At 33.9% G+C, this 19258-nt stretch overlaps 3 protein-coding genes across 5 annotated transcripts; all 3 read right to left on the bottom strand.

Moving 5' to 3' along the window:
* Window positions 1–584: 584 nt before the first annotated feature.
* LOC104090630 (nuclear/nucleolar GTPase 2-like) lies at window positions 585–2098 on the bottom strand. The gene is made up of 4 exons (XM_009595773.4): window positions 1822–2098; window positions 1398–1531; window positions 1110–1224; window positions 585–858 (listed from the first exon to the last, which is right to left on the bottom strand). Exons 1-4 carry the CDS (start codon window positions 1979–1981, stop codon window positions 809–811), a joined length of 459 nt encoding a protein of 152 aa, XP_009594068.1. The 5' UTR covers window positions 1982–2098; the 3' UTR covers window positions 585–808.
* An 863-nt stretch (window positions 2099–2961) lies between these two features.
* LOC104090631 (uncharacterized) lies at window positions 2962–14375 on the bottom strand. Of its 3 annotated transcripts, none has more exons than XM_018768934.3 (5): window positions 14185–14375; window positions 4721–4921; window positions 4456–4506; window positions 3788–3839; window positions 2962–3458 (listed from the first exon to the last, which is right to left on the bottom strand). In XM_018768934.3, the coding sequence occupies exons 2-5, from the start codon at window positions 4847–4849 to the stop codon at window positions 3265–3267; spliced, it is 426 nt and encodes a 141-aa protein (XP_018624450.1). In that variant the 5' UTR covers window positions 4850–4921; window positions 14185–14375; the 3' UTR covers window positions 2962–3264. The 3 variants fall into 3 exon arrangements, with proteins under 3 accessions (XP_018624450.1, XP_009594069.1, XP_009594070.1); XM_009595774.4 differs by lacking the exon at window positions 14185–14375 and adding an exon at window positions 6663–6965; XM_009595775.4 differs by lacking the exon at window positions 14185–14375 and adding an exon at window positions 6663–6965 and having other exon boundaries at window positions 4721–4902.
* LOC138895539 (uncharacterized) lies at window positions 13955–19001 on the bottom strand. The gene is made up of 9 exons (XM_070180239.1): window positions 18887–19001; window positions 18201–18442; window positions 17423–17668; window positions 17162–17335; window positions 16805–17008; window positions 16081–16753; window positions 15336–15847; window positions 14244–14311; window positions 13955–14087 (listed from the first exon to the last, which is right to left on the bottom strand). The coding sequence occupies exons 1-9, from the start codon at window positions 18999–19001 to the stop codon at window positions 13955–13957; spliced, it is 2367 nt and encodes a 788-aa protein (XP_070036340.1).
* Between the last annotated feature and the right edge of the window lie 257 nt (window positions 19002–19258).

The raw sequence follows: 19258 nt of genomic DNA, 5'->3' as shown, positions 1-19258 counted from the left end.
GATGTCGTCACTAATTAAACTAAATAGAGGTAGTTTCGTCGGCATTAATGCACTTTTTAGTGACGAAGCCACACAAATTGATGACAAATTCTTTGCACTTTTTATGACAAATAAGTTCGTCATAAATATAGTATGTATTTGGGGACGAAAAAAGATTTTGTAGTTAATAAATCTTTATTTAGCAACGAAACACAAAGTTGTCTTTGTATATTATTAGTGATGGTGTTTTAGGGACGAAAGATTGACCAAAAAAAAAAACAAATCGTCACAAAAAATAAAATAAAATTGGTGACGAAAAGTGAATCTTAGGTGACAAAATAATTCATCATAATCAAATTTGTTGTACTGATTTTCTTTTGCATAAAAAATATATTTCCTGAATGATTGTTGAGTGAAAAATATTTTCCTTACAAAATAGATTATATAAAAAAACAACAATAATATCAGTAAGTCGAAAGTGTTGTGATAATACTTTAGAGTTGTAAAGATCAATAATGTATAGAATGATAAACAAGTTGCTTATGCAAGCCTCTAATTAAGGGGATATTCTGCTTAACAAATTATAGAAAGATGGAGAGGAGAAGTAAGAAAAAGAAGGCAAGCATATGCGCATTATGAGTAATAAGTAGAACAGAGTTCTCTTGCTTGTGTTATACTAATTGCTCTGCTTTTGACTCCCCTAACATACTGAAATATCTTCTAATTTACTTTAAAAAAAACTCAATCACCTAAACTTATTTTGGCTTCTCACTTCCATCTTCAGTTTCATAATCCTTGAAAATGCTGGGACTTTGGTTTGCTTAGGCGTTTACTTGGAAAACATGTTGGATTTAGATGGTCCCCCTCTCTTAAGGGCATCTGCAATAAGAATTGTTGTTTAGTGGACGACGAAATTTCACACAGTATAGTCAAAACAAATTATTTTAGATAGTTAAGGTGTTTAACTAAGTAATTAGGAAAAAAATAGTAGTAATTGTTTTGGATAGAACCACAAGAAAAAAAGTAGCGTCCCCCTAGAATCACTTTTGGAAAGCATGTCCAAACACAAATTGAAAATCACTTTTCAAAATAAGACACTTTGCCTAAAAATTTTGCATCCTCATTCATACCTTGACACACATCATTCTTGGCTAATGATGCAAAATGTTTTGGGACTTTCCTCTTTGTTTTAGGTTCAAAAGCATCAGCAATGGGCTCACTGTCGAGAGAATGAACTCTTCCTTTCTTTACAAAGAAAAAAGATGACTAAATTAGTACACACAACGCAGAATCAAGCATGAGTGCAGCAAGGTTTAGCTCGTGCTTTTTTTTCCAATCAACTCAAAACTTATCAAACTGACCAAAAAATCTAAAAAGTTCATAAAGATATAATCTAAAGGGAAAGACACAATGCATACCTTGTGGTGATCACTCAAAAGGGACATGGGCAATTTCCTTTCATTCAATATAACATTGTAGTTACTGGAAATCCGATTTTGGATTTCTTCCCTAAAAAATTCCAATTTCTTCTGACTGATCACCCGAGTATTGACTGTAAAATCCGAAAATCATATCCTTATTCAGATGTTTCAATATAATTCTTCCATATATGACTTTTTTGTGATTGAGACAAGAAACCAAGTACAAATCCATTATGAGCAAATTAATCCGCCGAATATAACAATTAAACAATTATACTGCGTGCATGCTTTCCAATTAGTTTGAAACTTTTCACCAATAATGTCAATTCGACCAACACGAGATTAATTGGTTCAATATTTTAAACTGGATTTTGGATATCCAGAAGTGAAAAGTGTCAAAATATTTGTGAATAGAACATACTGAACCAGCGGGGATCCGGTTGTATCCGCGTTGACGGAAGTTTCTGTGACTGAAAATCGTGCTTTATAATTTTGCCCTTCCGGTCACACTTCGGCCTGCTATTATACATCTTCAGCCGCCGATTAGTGGCGACACTACGTTGATTTTTCTTCTTCCCCATTTTTGATCGGTGAAAATAAAAATGGCGGCGTCTGAAGCCCTTAGATTATTCAGTACTAACGCACAGAGAATGTAAACGGAGAGTTATTCCCTTTTTTCTGAAAATTACACTAAGCGCTTCTAACTTTGGTTTATTTATCTTTTTGCGTCATAGATATTTTCATATTTGCTCTTTTTTCTCGGGATACCCTAATTTTGGAATTTTTCGAGTTCGGAGAAAACCAAAAAAAAAAAGGCGACAAATGGAATGCTCAAAATAGGGAGTGATAAAAATCTTCTTACAAACTTATTTCCATTTATAGGAGTGACTTTACGGTTTGCCTCACACAAGTGGTAGTTTCTTTTTGTGTGTGTTTGCAATGTAAAATTACAATATACTTTTGTCATTTTTTCCAAAGTAAGATATTTTAAGTATTTTCTTAGATTTACATTCAATGAAAGAATTGTGCAAGAAAGGGCACAAAAATATTTCGTAAGTTAAAAAAAAGGATGTAACTGAAAAATAAACACGAGCACGATATCTTGTAACTTCATTAACTCATCCTCTTATCCTCCATTTTCTTTTATCTTATAGAATGGTTCACAATTTGCAATAAACAGAATTCAATTTTTTTATTTAAAATCTATTTTGCCTCTGAAACATGTTGGTATACTTGGCAATTGAGTTCATAACAAGTTGAAATTATTTTGGAATTCCCTCGGGCGGGACATGTCATGTCTTTTCGATTAGCACAATTTGCACTAAAACTGTTCTGTTGCTGGTTCGCTTCCCCATTGTGCCTGCAGCACCAAACTCACCAACACTGCGCTGTTCCAACTTCTCATATTAAAGCTTTCAAGCATCTGTTATTGGTAAGAACAGAAATTTGATTTAACAATTTATTCTCATCTGCTGATAGTTTTCACTCTTTTTTCCTCCCTTTACATTCCTGCATCAGAAGGACTATATTGGATATAGGAACGAGAAAATGCTAGGAGAAATAACAGAGCAATCTCCTTTTGGATTCTGGTTCATCTATGCGACATGTAGTTGCGAGTCAGAGCACTTGTCCCTTGCTTCAGAGTAAGAAATGACATTTTGTAACCTACCAATTCTATCTGCCATATCTAATTGCTAACAATTGCGAAACATCTGAGTTTCTGAAGCAAGTATTTGGTTTAGGTACTAGCAAGAAAATACCAGCAATGCTACCCATTGCTATGTTGTAATGGCTCCGCTTCGACTCCTCTATACATTGTCAAACATAGTTAAGTATCTTCTAATTTACTAAGAAGCTCAGCTACCTAATCTTCTTTTGGCTTCTCTCTTGCATCTTCAGTTTCAGTATCCTGCAACAACCTGAACTTAAGTATCTTATGAAGCTGTGTTACAGGCTTGACTTGCTTGGACTCGGTTTCCTTAGGGTCTAATATGCGTCTTCCTGGCAAATGGTTGGATTCAGATGGTCCTGTGTCTTCGTGAACCATGGAGGGAGCATCTGCAAAAAGAACTTTAGCTTAATGATAAAATTCCAGATTGATTCAAATATTTTGTGCTTTTTTGTTCTTCCGGCTAATTTGGAAAATGTAAGACATGCAAAGAGGCTTAAGTTCCAGAAACTCCTCAATTCATATGTACCCAGGAAAGAAAATTCCACGGTTCATAGTCCGCAATGTACCTAATTTTGTCTCAAATTGACATTCATATGCACCAGGGGAAGCGACTAAGATAATCAGATAAATATCTCATGCCTTCCAAACATTTTCAAGAATCTCTTGTACTGTCAATAAAATATGTTGGTACAGACTACAGAGGAGCGTGGCTCACCACTTTCACTAAATACAAGGCATGTCCCAATAGTCTCATCATACTGTCCAATCTGCAAAACAGAAACAAAGACCAATTGAAATATCATATACACAGAGAAAAGTTGAGAACTATGATAGCAGAGACAAGATGGAACAAATGTTATTACAAAATAACATGTTCAAAAGAAACAACATTTTGTGATGTGCAACCAGAATTATTACACCCACTATCCATTATATCTACTTTGTTTTCCCTCACCAACTCTTTTTCTCTAGAATGATCTCAACTAAAGAATCACCAGAAATAAGTGGGGTTGAAACAGATAAAATATATTTGTATCCTCTTATTGATGGAAGACACAACTGTGTGGGCTGAAACTTATAAGGTTTTACTTAAGTGCAATATTGACTATCTTGCAAGAAACAGTGAGACAATAAAGTGACTGTAAGTGTAGTGTGGCGCACTACTGTGGTGTAAGGGTGTCAGTGGGCATCAAGATGTTTGATCACTGTAACGACTAATGCCAGTAAAAGATATAGAACTTGATAAGAATGTGGTAAGCATGATTATAAAGTTCACACAAGTTTTGGACTTGGCTCGGCCATTGAAGCCAACTATACTGGTGCAGAAAAATTATAATGTCACAGAAAGGGAAAACTAAGCTGTTTTCAAAACCATCAACTCACCAGCTTGATTTTGCCATCAATGGTCAAGATGGGATTCAATGTGTCAAGACCCTGAGAAAAATAAATTGAAGGAAAATAATCAATTGTAATATTTTCATAAAAGCACCACGAAAAAACCCAGTTGTAAAGAACTATGGAACAGTTGAAAACCATGAGTATCTGAAGAGTGAAGAGAAATAAAAAAGAGGGGGTTACACTTTAGTTTGAATCCATAAGAAAATTAAAGCAATTAACTAAAAGGTAAACTTGAGCTAGAAAATCATACAGAGAGAACATATGGTGCATTTGGGGGAATGTGAACTTCGGAGGAAATGCCATCCAAATCAAGCAATACATACTCTGCTTCCTCCTCCTCCACCATGTTATTGTCACAGAGTGATTGGTTTCCCATCATTCAGCGCCAGCAGAAATAACACCACCAAGAAGTGCAATGGATGTTACACGCAGCTGCAGCAAAAGAGAAAAGCTGAAACGAGAAAAGACAGAGAGTAAACAGATGAAGATAAAAACCCTAATTTTTCATTGTACTACAACTTTATATGTACACTAGTGGTGGCTAGTTCATGCCAAGCTCAATGCAAAACATAAAAAATACAGACTTGAAGTTTAAAAACATGTCCATTGGTGTAGTTAAAATTTTGCTATACTACTTGAAGTTTGGTGTACTATTTTATAATTTTTCCTCACAGAACATGACTCTTAATTGCCAACCAGTAATACCACCTTTTTGACAAACCTCTTGATTGCAAGGATTCTCTTTTTCTTTTTTATTGGATGAAGAGAGCAACGGAATTAATTTTAATGGCTTAGAAAGCTTTCGCAGATAATTTTAGCTCTTTGGAGTTCAAAAAACCTCTCTTAGCACTCTTTTGTGGGAATAAAATGATCTCTTTTACTGAAGGTGTAATAAAAGCACAAAATACAAAGTGAATAAATTGTCAAGAAAATATGTACTAAATGCAACACTGAATGAAAAAGTGAAAAATTTAGAAGCATGGAAGGAGGAGAGATAGTGCGTTGATCATCAATAAAGAGAAGTGTAGTTTTTGTGAGAAAACAAAAATATGCAAAACACATACATGGAATGCGATTTGAATGCAATTTGCTTATGTCATAAGTTAATTGAGCTAACGAGCCGTCTGGCAGTGGCGTTAGCACAAATCGCACTGGACAAATGAGTTTTATCAAACTCAATGCTGGAAGGCAACTTATGAATCTCAATTGCCAAAAGCGACTTGTAGGTCTCAATGGATGATTGTGTTTTACTATTTCCAAGATTCTGACCATGTCGCAGAGAATATTCATACTCTAACAACAATAACAACAACCCAGTATAATCCCACTAGTGGGGTCTGGGGAGGGTAGTAGGTACGCAAACCTTACCCCTACCTGGCGTAGAGAGGCTGTTTCCGATAGACCCTCGGCTCCCTCCCTCCAAGAACTCCCCACCTTGCTCTTGAGGTGACTCGAACTCACAAACTCTTGGTTGGAAGTGGAGGGTGCTTACCAGTTACCACTAGAGCAACCCAAGTGCAGTTCAAAATTGTGATTAATGAAAAGCATTCACAGCCTGCTATTTATCTTTTTAGATTCCTCACATGCAGAGAATATTTCGTACTAAAACGCATTCACGAATTGCAACTATATGAAATTACTTGTCAATTCAGCGTATCAAATTTTACAGTTCTCAGGCTTTTTGCAGTGGCATATGAGCAGTCGATTTGTAAACTGCATTTCATAATGTGTTTTATTTTTATCTTTGATAGGTTTTAGATAAGTTAAACACATCCTCTCTAAAATACCCTGAACATTATGGACTTAACCAAAACAAGGATATGCTTTTCTTCAACCAAAGATTGTCATTAAATACCGGAAAATGCTAATTTAAACCAATAATTAGTGTCACCTAGTAGGGAAAATGCTTATTATAACTATCTTACAACTGATATATTTGCACTTTGAAATTTTCAGTTCTCTAAAATAATTCGAGTAAGGATATTTAACTGTCCGAACATAGTACAAATTCAAAGCCACAACATAAAAACCAAAATGATAATTCAAAACAACATAAACCTATTCGGACAGCCATGGCTAGAAGAAAAAGAACAGAAGTCGTCGAGTCGAGCAGCAAGGGTTTTAACAAAATTATCCCTAATTTATCAAAGTGGAGAATAAATTAACTCTAGAATATCAGAGGAAGAACATACCTTTCTTTCGTAGTGAAATTCGAATACAAAATGAATGGAGTTGATTTCACTTTTAGGGCTTTTTCAACGACGCCAAGGTTTGAGCTTGTTGTTGGATGTAGAAAATATTTGCTACAAAAAATCAGTCAAAAACATCGAAAATCGGTTGCTATGGCGGAGGTAAAAGGGGGAAAGGTTGTCCAGGAGGATTTTACACTCTATTATGACCGCAATTTCGGGTTTATACGCCAACTTATAAGCTTCAGAAACAAAATGTGACTTATAAGTCGCATATTATGTATGAGACTTGTCAGAAATGCGTATACTGCCGCCCCCGTACACTTCCTTTTTACCATGAAAAAGGGTTGTAGTAATTTGATTTCTCATTGGTCAAGAACTTTTAGTGGAAAAAAAGAAGACAAAAGCTTGTTCAAGTAGGAATCAACTCAAGATTCAAGAATAAGAAGAAAAGTCACATTCCTTAGTAAATTTGGATACGGTTTCTTCCTTTTCGTACCTATATATATATATATATACACACTTAGGGTTGTACAAATAAAATCGACAAAATATATCAACCCGATAATTCGAGTCAAATCGGGAAAAAAAATCCGACTATAATTTGATTTGATTGATTTGGTGTTGGAAAAAAAAAACGACGATATTTGGTTTGGTTTTAACTAAAAAAAATCAAACCGAAATCAAACCAACATGATGTTATATGTATAGAAGTTTTAAATATATTTAATACATGAAAATATTTATTGTAATGTAGTTTTTAAATATTTCTTAAGTTTTTTCATAATTTTATTTTTTAATGTATTATTTCAAGTTTGGGCTTATAATTTTTTGATGCTCCATTAAGTTTTATAGTCCATAAATATTAGTAACTCAAATAAATCTTAAACCAAAATCAAATCAATACTAATGATTTATAAAAAATATTCAATTCAATTATACTATGAATGAAAATAGTGTTGGATATCTATTTTTTAGTTTTTCATGGTTTAGATAAAATGCATAACTTATTTTTTTTTCTTTTAGTGTTTAGTCATGTAAATAATAGTGGTTATTAGTCGTACTTATTTTAGCAACTTATTAGTAGTTTTAAATTATGTTTGTTTTTATTATGGCTAATTAATAATATTTAATTTCTTTAATGCGTTTTACTCATCTTATTGTTAAATATTGTAGTACAATGCCATGAATCATCTCATATTTATGTTATTTTATTAAAAATACTTTATATAGTTCTGTCTTACTAGGATTACAGAAATATCTAGAGCACAAATTCTATATTTTGTGTTATGAAGACTTTATGATAAAAAAAACCTGAAACAACCCGAAAACCCGAGAAAAATCGAGATTTAAAAACCCGTCTTTTATTTATTTGGTTTGGTCTTTAGATTTAATAACCCGATATAATTGGTTTGGTTTGGTAATTAGAAAATCCGAATCAACCCGACCTATATACACAAACCTAATGCATATACATGAACATATCAAGAAGAAGCAAATTAAACAAGCATTTTCTACTATATTTTTGCAGCTGAAGTAGAAAAATAATGGTTAGACTGAGAAAAAACTCCAATGTTCCCTGCTAAGGAGCCGTTATTTCCTAAATTTGACATCAAGGGTAACGACGGCCGTTATAGTCGGAATAGGCTCAGTTTAACTTTAGATTCTTGATTATCAAAGGCATTGTGTGTCTTGAACCGGAAATCTTTTATTCATGTTAGAACAATTTATAATGGAATTTGAAATCTCGATTTCTTGATAGATATTGGACGGTTTTCCCAGAGGCAAAGCCATGATTTTAACTTTATAAGTTTTAAATTTTTTAACTATGATTTCATGCTCTAATAACTGAATTCTAAATTTAATGTTTGTACATACTTAATAAATTTCTTAACACAAATAAGTTATTTGAGCAAAAGCTATATATTGGGTTCAGCCGAACCCTGCTCTGACCTCTAGCTCCATCTCTGATCTCGCCTCCAATCCAAATGATTTCTATCTTCCCTTATTAAGATATTTCTTGTTATTAGGAGTTGGTCGAGAGGGATCCATTTATTATGAAACATAAAGAGAGCTTTCAAATATTCCAAGACCTGACTTTCTCATAATTATTTCAATATTTAAATTTATCAATAATATTTTTGAGTATTCTTTATTTACTTAAATATATCAAATAAAATTAAAGTGTCGCAAGAATCACATTATATCTATTCTCCTCTTTATACATTAGTTTTTGCTCTATAATATTTTGATTTTTTGCATTTAGTCTTTATCTGTAATACGAATATTAGCGTATTATTGTATTATTTTTCTAAATGGATGGTGTAGAATTAGTTCAAAGATTAAACATAAAAGTTCTTTTATTATATGCCATACATCTATTAATAATTGTAATGATTATTATTTGCGTACAAATATTTCCGTATTATTTTCAATAAGAAATTAAATTGAATTCTTCTTCCCGTTTGTATTTAATACGAAAGTTTAATTTTTTATTAAGATTACTATATAAGAAGTTAAATTATATCTTTATATATTTTATTTATTTCTCGAAATTATTGTTTGTGTTTTTATCTTATCCATATAGCACATAGTATGACCATATGAATTATTCAAAAACTTTCTCATCTCAAAATATATATTTATATTTATATTTATAATTTTTTCTTTTATATAATAGTTTTCTTAAAAATATATAGATATTTAATTATTTTAAATAACTAATTATTAACTAAACTAACTAATTTTGTCCTAAAATTCAATACTTGATGAATTTTTGTTGTGACACTTGATATCACCACATTGATTTGCTTCTCCTATTCTATATAGATATAGAAATAGATTATTGAAAAATTCCCCCTTTATCCTACAAAATATCTATTTGCCCTTGCTATTTTTATTTTCTCCTTTATGTAATAGGAATCTTTTTTTATTATATATGATATTCTTTTATTAGGTATTTTATTTATAATCTAAATGATCTTATACCTTATTATAAAGGTAAAATGACCTTCGAGCCACCTAAACTTGCACCCGTTTGTCATACCGGTATATAAACTTAGAACATTTCCATTTAAACACTTCAACTCATACATTTGCCCAATATTAAACCCTTTCATCCATCTGACCATATCGCGTATATTACAAATATGCATACGTAGCCATCTAATCAACAAAAGACCACTAATATTACTACACGTCAGGGGGATTTCCTCCATCCCCCTCCCCCCCCCCCCCCCCCAAATTTTATAATTCATACTTTTTATTTCTTTATCTTTCTTCTTACCGTAGCTCGTCGAACTCCATCACAGGTAAGAACTAATATTTTTCACTTATCTATAATACAACAAGAAGAGACTAGAATAAGCAAAGAATGAAAAGAAGCGGCGAAGAATAACTCTCGCCGATGGCTCTAGAGGCTTCGAACAATTGAATTTCTTGTAAATTTATAAGTGGGTTATTGGGTTTAAGAATATTGGAGATGGGTTTCCACTGATCTCTGCTTTTGAGTTTAAAAATTACACCTTTTGAAATAAAGTAAAGAATCCTATAAGGATTAGTAAAATTCAAGAAAGGAAAGTCTAAATTGACGAGGAGATTTAATCATCTTCTCCACCACCACAGCAACATAGATCAGCCCACCTTTCACCATTGACACCTACACGCAAGAAACCCTCCACTATTCTATCGCCTCCAACCTTGTCCATCATTTTTTTCCACAGTCATCACTTAACACCTATTTCCAACTACCTTAATCACCGGTCACAATCATAGAAAAATTAAAGCTTGCTATTACGTCATAATTACCAGCCATATAATGAAATGCCTCTCGAAAACACCTTCAAGTTATCCCCTGGAACCACTAGTAATAACACATTTTCTCTAAAAAAAAAAAAAAAAAATTGGGGGAAGAGGATTTGGAGGAGAGGAGGAGAAGGAAGCAGAGGAGCGAGCGATTGGAGAAGATGGAGGAGTTAGGGGGGATTCAAGGGACATAAGGAAGAAAGAGTGAAAGGGAGTGGTATTTGGCTACTCCTATTTTACAGAAAGAGGGAAGGGTGACGGAAGAAACGAGGGGCTTGGATTTTTCCTTTTTTTTTTTTGTCCTTTTGTTCTTTTAATCAACAAATAGATCAAGAAAATTATACTTACGCGCCCCTTTCCACATAGGTGTAGTCAATGGTTAGAGTGGTTTATAATATTCGTTTCAACAAGTAGGAGTGCTAAAATGGAAAATTCCTAAGTTTATGTACCGGTATGACAAATGAGTGCAAGTTTAGGTGGCCCGGAGGCCATTTTACTTATTATAAATTATAAATAGAATAATACTTTTATAATTTTGTTACAAAATATAATCATGAATATAACATGAAATAAATAGCTATTAAAATTATATTTTCTCACCTAGATTTGAAAAATAATATTGGAACCTCTTACAACAATACTAGTATCTTTTCTTTTTGTCAATAAGATTGTACAATTTATGTATAGCTAAAAAAAAGTTATTTTTGCCCTATTTGTACAAATTTTCCAATAAGGAGATTTAATTGAACAAACTTACCTCCCTTTATCTTTGTCCCTACACTTTCTCTCTTATTTTTAATTTTGATTGTCATTAATAAAAATATTTTCTAAATAATAATTTAAATTTTATTTAAAGTATAAATAATAATCTGTTAGAAATTTATTATAAAATCTACCTTTACTTTTATAATAATATTTTGTATTACCTACATTGAGTAAATTATTATAAAATCCTCACCTTCTTTATTTTTAATTGTGAAAATAATTTTTTGAGCTTTTATTGCTATTAATAATATTACTTGTCACACCTCCTTTTTTACGGGAAAATACGTTTTTTCAATTTAAGTGACATTATTGAAATGAGACTATTTATTTTAATTTTTAAGAGAATCCCCACTTGAAATGATTATTTAAGGTGTACCAAGTCACCGTTTATTTTAAATCCCAAATCAAGGAATTTTTGATTCTGTTTAAGTCCGCGAAATCAGAAGACCATGTAAGAAATTCTGTTTATTTTAAATCCCAAATCAAGGAAATTTTGACTCTGTTTAAGTCCGCGAAACCAGAAGACCATGTAAGAAATTCTGTTAATTCGGGAAAAGGTGTGAGACACTCCCGAATTTCATGGTTTTTGCACGGACGCTTTACAATTACACTCGGCTTCATTATCTGCGTATTACACGTTTTAAGCCTATTGTGCATTTTTACCTTTTACCACATTTATTATATATTTTAGTATTTATGGAATTATTTTAAACAAGTTACGATGTCGTACACTTATTATTTTATACACATTGTAAATCGTGTCACGTGAAACGCACCTGCAATTTACGACATGTTTTAATTTTATTATTACTTTGAAGTTATAAGGCCAAGTCATGCGAACATGCACTCGGATTTGGAATTATGTATCATGACTATGCCACAGGAACCGTACCCATAGTCACAATAATTTTATTAATCGCGCCTATAATAAGTTACGATATTTTTGAATTATTTTTTCATTTTTTTTAGAGATTATTATAAGGTCATTAATTATGAAATAGTTGTAGAAAAGCGTGAAGAGAGTTAATTATGGAAAGGTAAGCTACCTTTATAATTAAAGAGGAAAGTGGGCCTGGCGAAGGATTTATTTGACCCAACCATTCATTTATCAAATTGGCCCAAACTAAAAGAGCATACTATTTTTAAGCCTAATCTAATTTTCTGATTTTCTAAGACAACCAAATGGCCCAACTAGGTTAAATACTAACCAAACAACCCATTAATTAATAAAAGCAACTCAAATCTAAAATAATCCTCACAATCAACTTATCAAATTCATGCCAACTCTCTGACATCTTCACATTCAAACTGAAGAGCGAAACTAAGGACCCGTTTGGTCATGAGTTTTGCCAAAATAAATTTGGGATTTATTTGGCAAACATCTGTTTGGCCATAGATTTTATCCATATTTTGGCAAAATTTCAAATTCCAAATTCAAAATTCCAAAATCACCTCAATTGCTGATTTTGGGCCAAAACATGACCGTTATATTTTTTAAAATTTTTAAATATTACCCTGAACTTTTATAGTTTGTAAAAGAGCCACATTTATTACGACCAACTAAATATTTGATGAATATGCTCCCTTATCAACTCAATCCTTTGTGCATCTTACTTTTGCTTCTGATTTGTAGGCTAAACGACTTTCTGAATACTCATATCAATTAACTTTTTCTTTTTAATTAGAAGCCGTAGTTCTCTAATGTGATTTCATTGTAATTAATGATTTATATAGTTCATTATAAAAATAATAATTTTGTACCAAACTTATTTATGTTCATGACTATGGTTTGTGATAATGGTACTATTGGGTATTTGTGATAGTTTTTAGAACTTGTAGGGTATAAGTCATGCTTCATGTTTTTTCAAATAAAAAGTGAAATATATTTTGAAAAATCATGTCCAAACACATTTTCATCTTCAAACCAAACTTCACCCAAATCAGATTTTTCAAAACAAATTTGGAAATCTATGACCAAACGCTAGCTAAAAGAATACAAAATATTAAATCTTAATAAATGACTAAACTATATCTAGAACTAATCAAATGAACTAGAGAAAAAGAATTTAAACATGAGGGGGGGAGGGGGGTTGTGACTGTTTTGCGGCAGTTTTGAGGTGAGTTTTTTGGATGGTTATCAGCTCGGTTTTCATGGCTACTATGCTGCGTTTTTTCCAGCTGAATTTTGGGTTGTTTCACGGGGGAAAGAGCTGGGTTTAGAGTTATTTCGGGGCTGTTTTGTGACTGATTGCAGCTAGTTTTTTATGCTTTGTTGGCTGCGTTTTTGACGAAGACAGAGGTATTTTCATGGTTGTTTGAGTAGCTATTTTGGTGAAGAAAATAGAGCTCTTTTCCGCTAGTTTTTATGGAGTTTCAAGGCTCTTTCGTGGTGGTTTTAGATTGGGAACCTTGGGTGTTTCTAATGAAAGTTAGCGGCTGTTTTTGTGGTTTTTATGGCCGGAGAAGATGGGTTTATCAACTGCTATTGATCTAAATCAAATGAAAAAATTGACTCCCCCTTTTTAGTGTGGTTGCCCGCTCCTTTTAGGAAGAAGAGGAAATTCTCAAGTCATTTAGGTTTTTTCTAATTTTTGTTCTCCCTCCCACATATCCTCAACGTGAATATTTTCAAACGCATGAGATGAACATGATGACCTCTTACTGTTACATGAATAACTAAATCCATGAAATACTAATTCTACATCTATTCGAATTCACTTTCCTTTTTAAACATTGACGCTAGAAGAGACTAGCATCAAATTAAACAAATCGCTAACATTTATGAGTTCAAATTTAATCCATAACCATGGTTCAATTAGATTTTCAAGCATTTCATCCGCCAACGAAACTAGATCAAAGCTAATAGATCAAAACAGTAACAATAAATTAATCATAGGACGAACACAATTTCATACTAGAATAAATCTGGACGAAAACGTGGAGTTTCAGTATATACCTAACGTATATGAGCTAATCTAACCAAAGCCAGTTTCCAAATAAAGGCCATAACACTACTGATGGAGTTTAGAAGCAGTTGTGAGCGAAGCAGCAACAGAAACAGAGTAATCCCAACCCAATTCAACCTTGAGAATCCCAGAAATGCAATTCAAATAGCAAAAGTTGAATTCCTACCCAAAATCTTTTCAATCCTTTTTGAAGTTTTTATTTCAGAGTTTTGAATCTACCTCATTTTTTTTTTGTCGAAAGTAAAATTTTATTTCAACTTGCTCTTTTTTGACTCAAGTAGCAAGTCTCAAAAATAACCAAAAACAAGAAGCTATACATCCATACTGTTGCTTATCCAAAACCACTCGATAAGCGTGATTCTTACTCTATCCTAATTGCTATGACTACAAACTAGGATAACTATTCAGTCTATACAGGTCTCCATTTGCATTTTTGTTGACCTGTTATATGCACTTGAATTGTAATGTCTTTAGCTATGTCCTTAGCTTCCCTTTTCTGGTCTTGAAATCTTCTGCTATTCTTTTCCATCCAAATATGATACACCACAGCTGCAAAAATGATCCCTAGGATTATTTTCCTTGGATTTCTGTTATTGACATTGTTTTATAACCAATTCACGTCAGACTCCTAGTTTGTGATGCTTCTTTGGTATCTTAGCCATATCGACATTCCCTTCCACAAGTTTTTTGAGTATTGGCACTCAAAGAATAGATGAGCATGTGTTTCTTCAGTATCCCTTTCACATAGCACACATGACTGGGGAACCTGGATTCCCCATCTTGCGAGCCTGTCAATAGTAGCTAGTCTTTGTTGTACTGCCATCCATAGTATTAACTGGTGTTTTGGCAGGATTCCCTTCAACATAATCAGTGATTTCATGGAACTTTAGGATAACATGGCATAGAATAGATATAGGCCTTCTTTATGCTGAATCTTTCATCAGACACAAAGGAGTCTATCATTGTTAGATTAGAAGCCCACCACTCTCTAGCGGAGAAAATTTTCTTCACTAACTAGCGGCCTATTTTGGCATTGTCATGGTAGAAATATTTTTGTGTTTTATGTAGTGATTGTGGATCCACCTAATTTATAGTTTATCTTTCTTTGCAGTTATAGCCCATAGAAGTTTGGTAGTGCAACCTTGTTCCATAATGCATAGTTGATGATGTTTAGACCATCAGCAGCTCTTGGTTTGCATAGCGTTTCCCAAGCAACAGGAGCTCTACTAGTGTTGTCATGTACTCCAACCCAAAGAAAATTCCTACAAATGCTATTAATTGTCTTAATGGCCTTCTTTGGTATTAAGAATACCTGCGCCCAGTAGGTCTGCATCTCAAATAAAACACTTTTAATGAGTTGTAGTCTTCCAGCATAGGATAGAAACTTAGAAGTCCAGCTTCTGATCCTGTCTACAATCTTTTCAACTAATGGTATGCACTGGTGGGTTATGAGCTTCCTTGTGGACAGAGGTACTCCAGGGTACTTGAATGGAAGAGTACCTAGAGTTAAGTGCAACTCAACTATCATTTTTTCTTTGAAGGCCACATGCACCCCTGCTATATATAAGGAACTCTTTTTCAAGTTTGCTTTAAGTCTAGAGACAGCAGAAAAGTGTTCAAATACTCCCATCATTAGCTTCATAGATATTTCATCTGTCCTACAACACATCAGCAAAGCAAATGTGTAGAACTTGTAGACTTGCAAACTTAGGGTGGAAGTTAAAGTCAGGATTTTGTATGAGTGTCTTTAGGAATTTGTTCAAGTATTAGATTACCAGCACAAACAAATATGGAGACATTGGGTCTCCCTGTCTTAGCACTTTTTTTGCTTCAAATCTGTTAGTCAATCCACCGTTAAGTAACAATGTGTAGCTAACAGTTATTACACGTTCCATTATCAGGGTTACCAGTTTGTAGAGGATCCCAAATTCTAGTAATACCATTATCAAGAAGCTCCATTCTACTGTCATATGCTTTCTTGATATCAACCTTGATCATGCATATGGAGGAGACTATTTTTTGAGTATATCCCTTGATCAGCTCATGTGCCATTATAACATTGTCAAGTATGTTCCTACCTTTAATGAAGGCAGACTGTGAAGGCCCTACCAATATATCAACAACTAGTTTAAGCCTAGCTGTTAGTATCTTAGCAATAATTTTATATAGTGTGGAGCAGCATGTAATATGCCTAAATTCCTTGACATAAGTAGGGTTCTGAACTTTGGGTATCAAAGTGACTGTCGTGCAATTTATTTCTTTCAACAACTTGCCAGTTTCAAAGAATTGTAGTATAGCTTCTGTGACCTCCTTACCAATAATTGGCCAGAATTCTCTAAAAAATTCAGCAGGGTATCCATCTATACCTGGTGTCTTGTCACTAGGGAGATTCTGCACAACGTGAGCTATTTTCTTAGATATTACATGCTTTAAGAGTTGATGTTGCTGATCCATGATTAGACATGGGCCATTTATAGCTATATTAATATCTATACTAGGCAATTCATTAGCTGCTTCACCCAGTAGATGCTGAAAAAACTGAATGAACTCCTGTTGTATCTGTTTAGGTTCAGAAATTTTGATATGTTATTCATTGTAGATACATGTTACCTTGTTCCTTGCTTGTCTGGATCTCATGTAAGTATGGAAGTATTCGGAGTTGCAGTCACCTAATTTGATCCAGGTGGCCCTGGATTTCCGTCTCAATACTTGTTCATGTACTGCTTCCCATTTATCTATAAGTCCCAATGTACTTCTTTCCTCCTCAAACAGTGAGTTATCAAAGTAGTCTTTATTAAGCTTGTCATGCACCTCCTTCAATGTTTCTCTCAGTTGAATTAGTTTCTTCTCAACTGAAGAGTGTTCCTATTGGAGGCCTCTAGTCTGCATCTCCACTAACTTTAACTTCCTCCATATTGAGTATATTGTGTAGCTTTGAATCTGTTGATTCCATATGGATTACAATACCTGTTTGTATTCTTGTAGCTGTATCACTGTAGACAAGAGTCTAAATAGCTTTTTCACTTTCATTCTGGTAACCTCTGTGGTTATCATAATTGGTGAATTATCTGAACACCCTGGCAACATGTAGATAGCTTCCACACCATTGTATTGTTGAAACCAATCAGCATTTCCAAACGCCTAATCAATGTGGCTGTAGATTCTGATGTCTGCATCCTTCTTGTAACTCTATGAGAATTTGCAGCCTCTCTTAGTAATTTGCCCTACACCAATATCATCAATAAACTGTGGGAAATCAGTTATCACTGCTTGATGAACTGGGGCTCCATTCAGTCTATCTTCCACATGCATGACATTATTGAAATCACCTATTATAAGCCAAGGTCTATTAGTATGTATGTTCCTCAGGCTTCCCCAAAGTGGAATTCTGTCATGAATAGTGTGCAATCCATATACAAATGTTATATAGCTGGAGAAAGATGAGTTATTATCAGTGACAAAGCAGTACATCATCTGACCAGAACAATCCAGCACTGTCACTTTAACATTTGCCACTCTCCATCCTATCCAAATTCTACCATTTGGTGCATATGCATAGTTGTCCTTGAACTTTCAATCCACACCAAACTTCCTTTGTATTGCTTTTACTCTATGTCGTTTAACACTAGTCTCTAGGAAAGCTACATATCTACTTTATTAAGCAATTGAAACTTTTTGAATTCCCATTGTTTATGGGACTTATTCGGTCCTCTTATATTCCAAGAGACAATGATCATGGAGGATTCTGTGGTATAGGACTAGTACTCTCAGTTGCATTTTGAGCTTCACCTCTACTAGAAGATAGCCCATGTTGACTATTATTTGATGGCCTTTCCAGAATTGTCAAGGGTGCAAATGGATTCCTTCTAGATAATTCCTCACAGTTGATATCCTTGTGGCTCTTCTTGCCATATGATCCTTGAAATACAACAACATGTTTACCTTGATTGGTAACTTATATCTCTACTACTGGTTCCTGTTGTGTAGGTTCCTATTGAGGTAGAACAGTAGTTGTGCTATTTTCTGTATCATTTGGTTTGGGCTTCCATTCCCATTTTGCCTTCTTCTTTCTTTTTCTTTTATTCTGTTTAGGGTCTTCCTCCTGCTGTATGGCTTGTTGGCAATCACCTGTATTGTGCCCAAATTTATTACAATCCATACAAAGTTTTGGTTTCCATTCAAATTTCACTTTTTGCTCCCAGCTGCTTCCATCTGGTTTCTCAATGGTTAACTCATCTGCTTCCAATACTGGATAGGCAGCTCGGGAAGACTAACCTATATAGGAATGATCCTCATTGATTTGTTTTGATTCTGAAATTCAAAATCCCATTCCTTCAAGACCATGGGTCTATTGTTGAAGGTATAAGGTCTATTTTATATAATTACAATTTTATCCTCCATTGATTCAAATCGAAATATAAAATAACTATCATCATAAGAAATACCTTCGGAGTAGTCACCAAGTTCCAAACCCCGTAGACGATTTTGAACATTTTCTTAAACGGAGGGTTTCTCCTAGTACATACCCAATTAAAGATGTTTTCAATCGCTTACACTGTTCTTCTATCTATTTCGGGTTCAACTTGGCCACTTTCACTCTGTATTTGATCACCGGAGGATAGAAATCCAGCTGCATGCCGTGTGTTTGTGTTCTGTTACCTTTAACTACCTTTGTCATGGTCTATTTTATACTCTGAGACCCAGTTGAGTAGGTTAATTTTCTCGTCGATGTCAGCAATCCTGGTTCAATTACTGGTGATTCCTCTTTCTCCGGTGGAGCTTGCATGACAGTAGGGGCACTCCCCATGCCTGCCATCCAAATGTAACAGTTGCATTAGGGCCTATTTCTGAGGAATGCCAGTTTCAGGAGTAATCATTCGATTTCTATTATCTACTGGGAGTGGTGAGTTTATAGAGAGGGGAAGGTTGTTATTCCGGTGAGTCATTGCGAACGACGTAGGTTAGCTACCCTTGCTCAACTTTCGCCAGAGCCTCTCTCTCTACATTTCTCTCTTAGGTTAAAGTGACACATTGTTTAATTACTAACTGCAAAAAACTCATGTT

The sequence above is a fragment of the Nicotiana tomentosiformis genome, chromosome 7, assembly GCF_000390325.3.
Source record: "Nicotiana tomentosiformis chromosome 7, ASM39032v3, whole genome shotgun sequence".
Taxonomy (NCBI): domain Eukaryota; kingdom Viridiplantae; phylum Streptophyta; class Magnoliopsida; order Solanales; family Solanaceae; genus Nicotiana; species Nicotiana tomentosiformis.
This window is presented reverse-complemented; position numbering and strand designations above follow the sequence as displayed.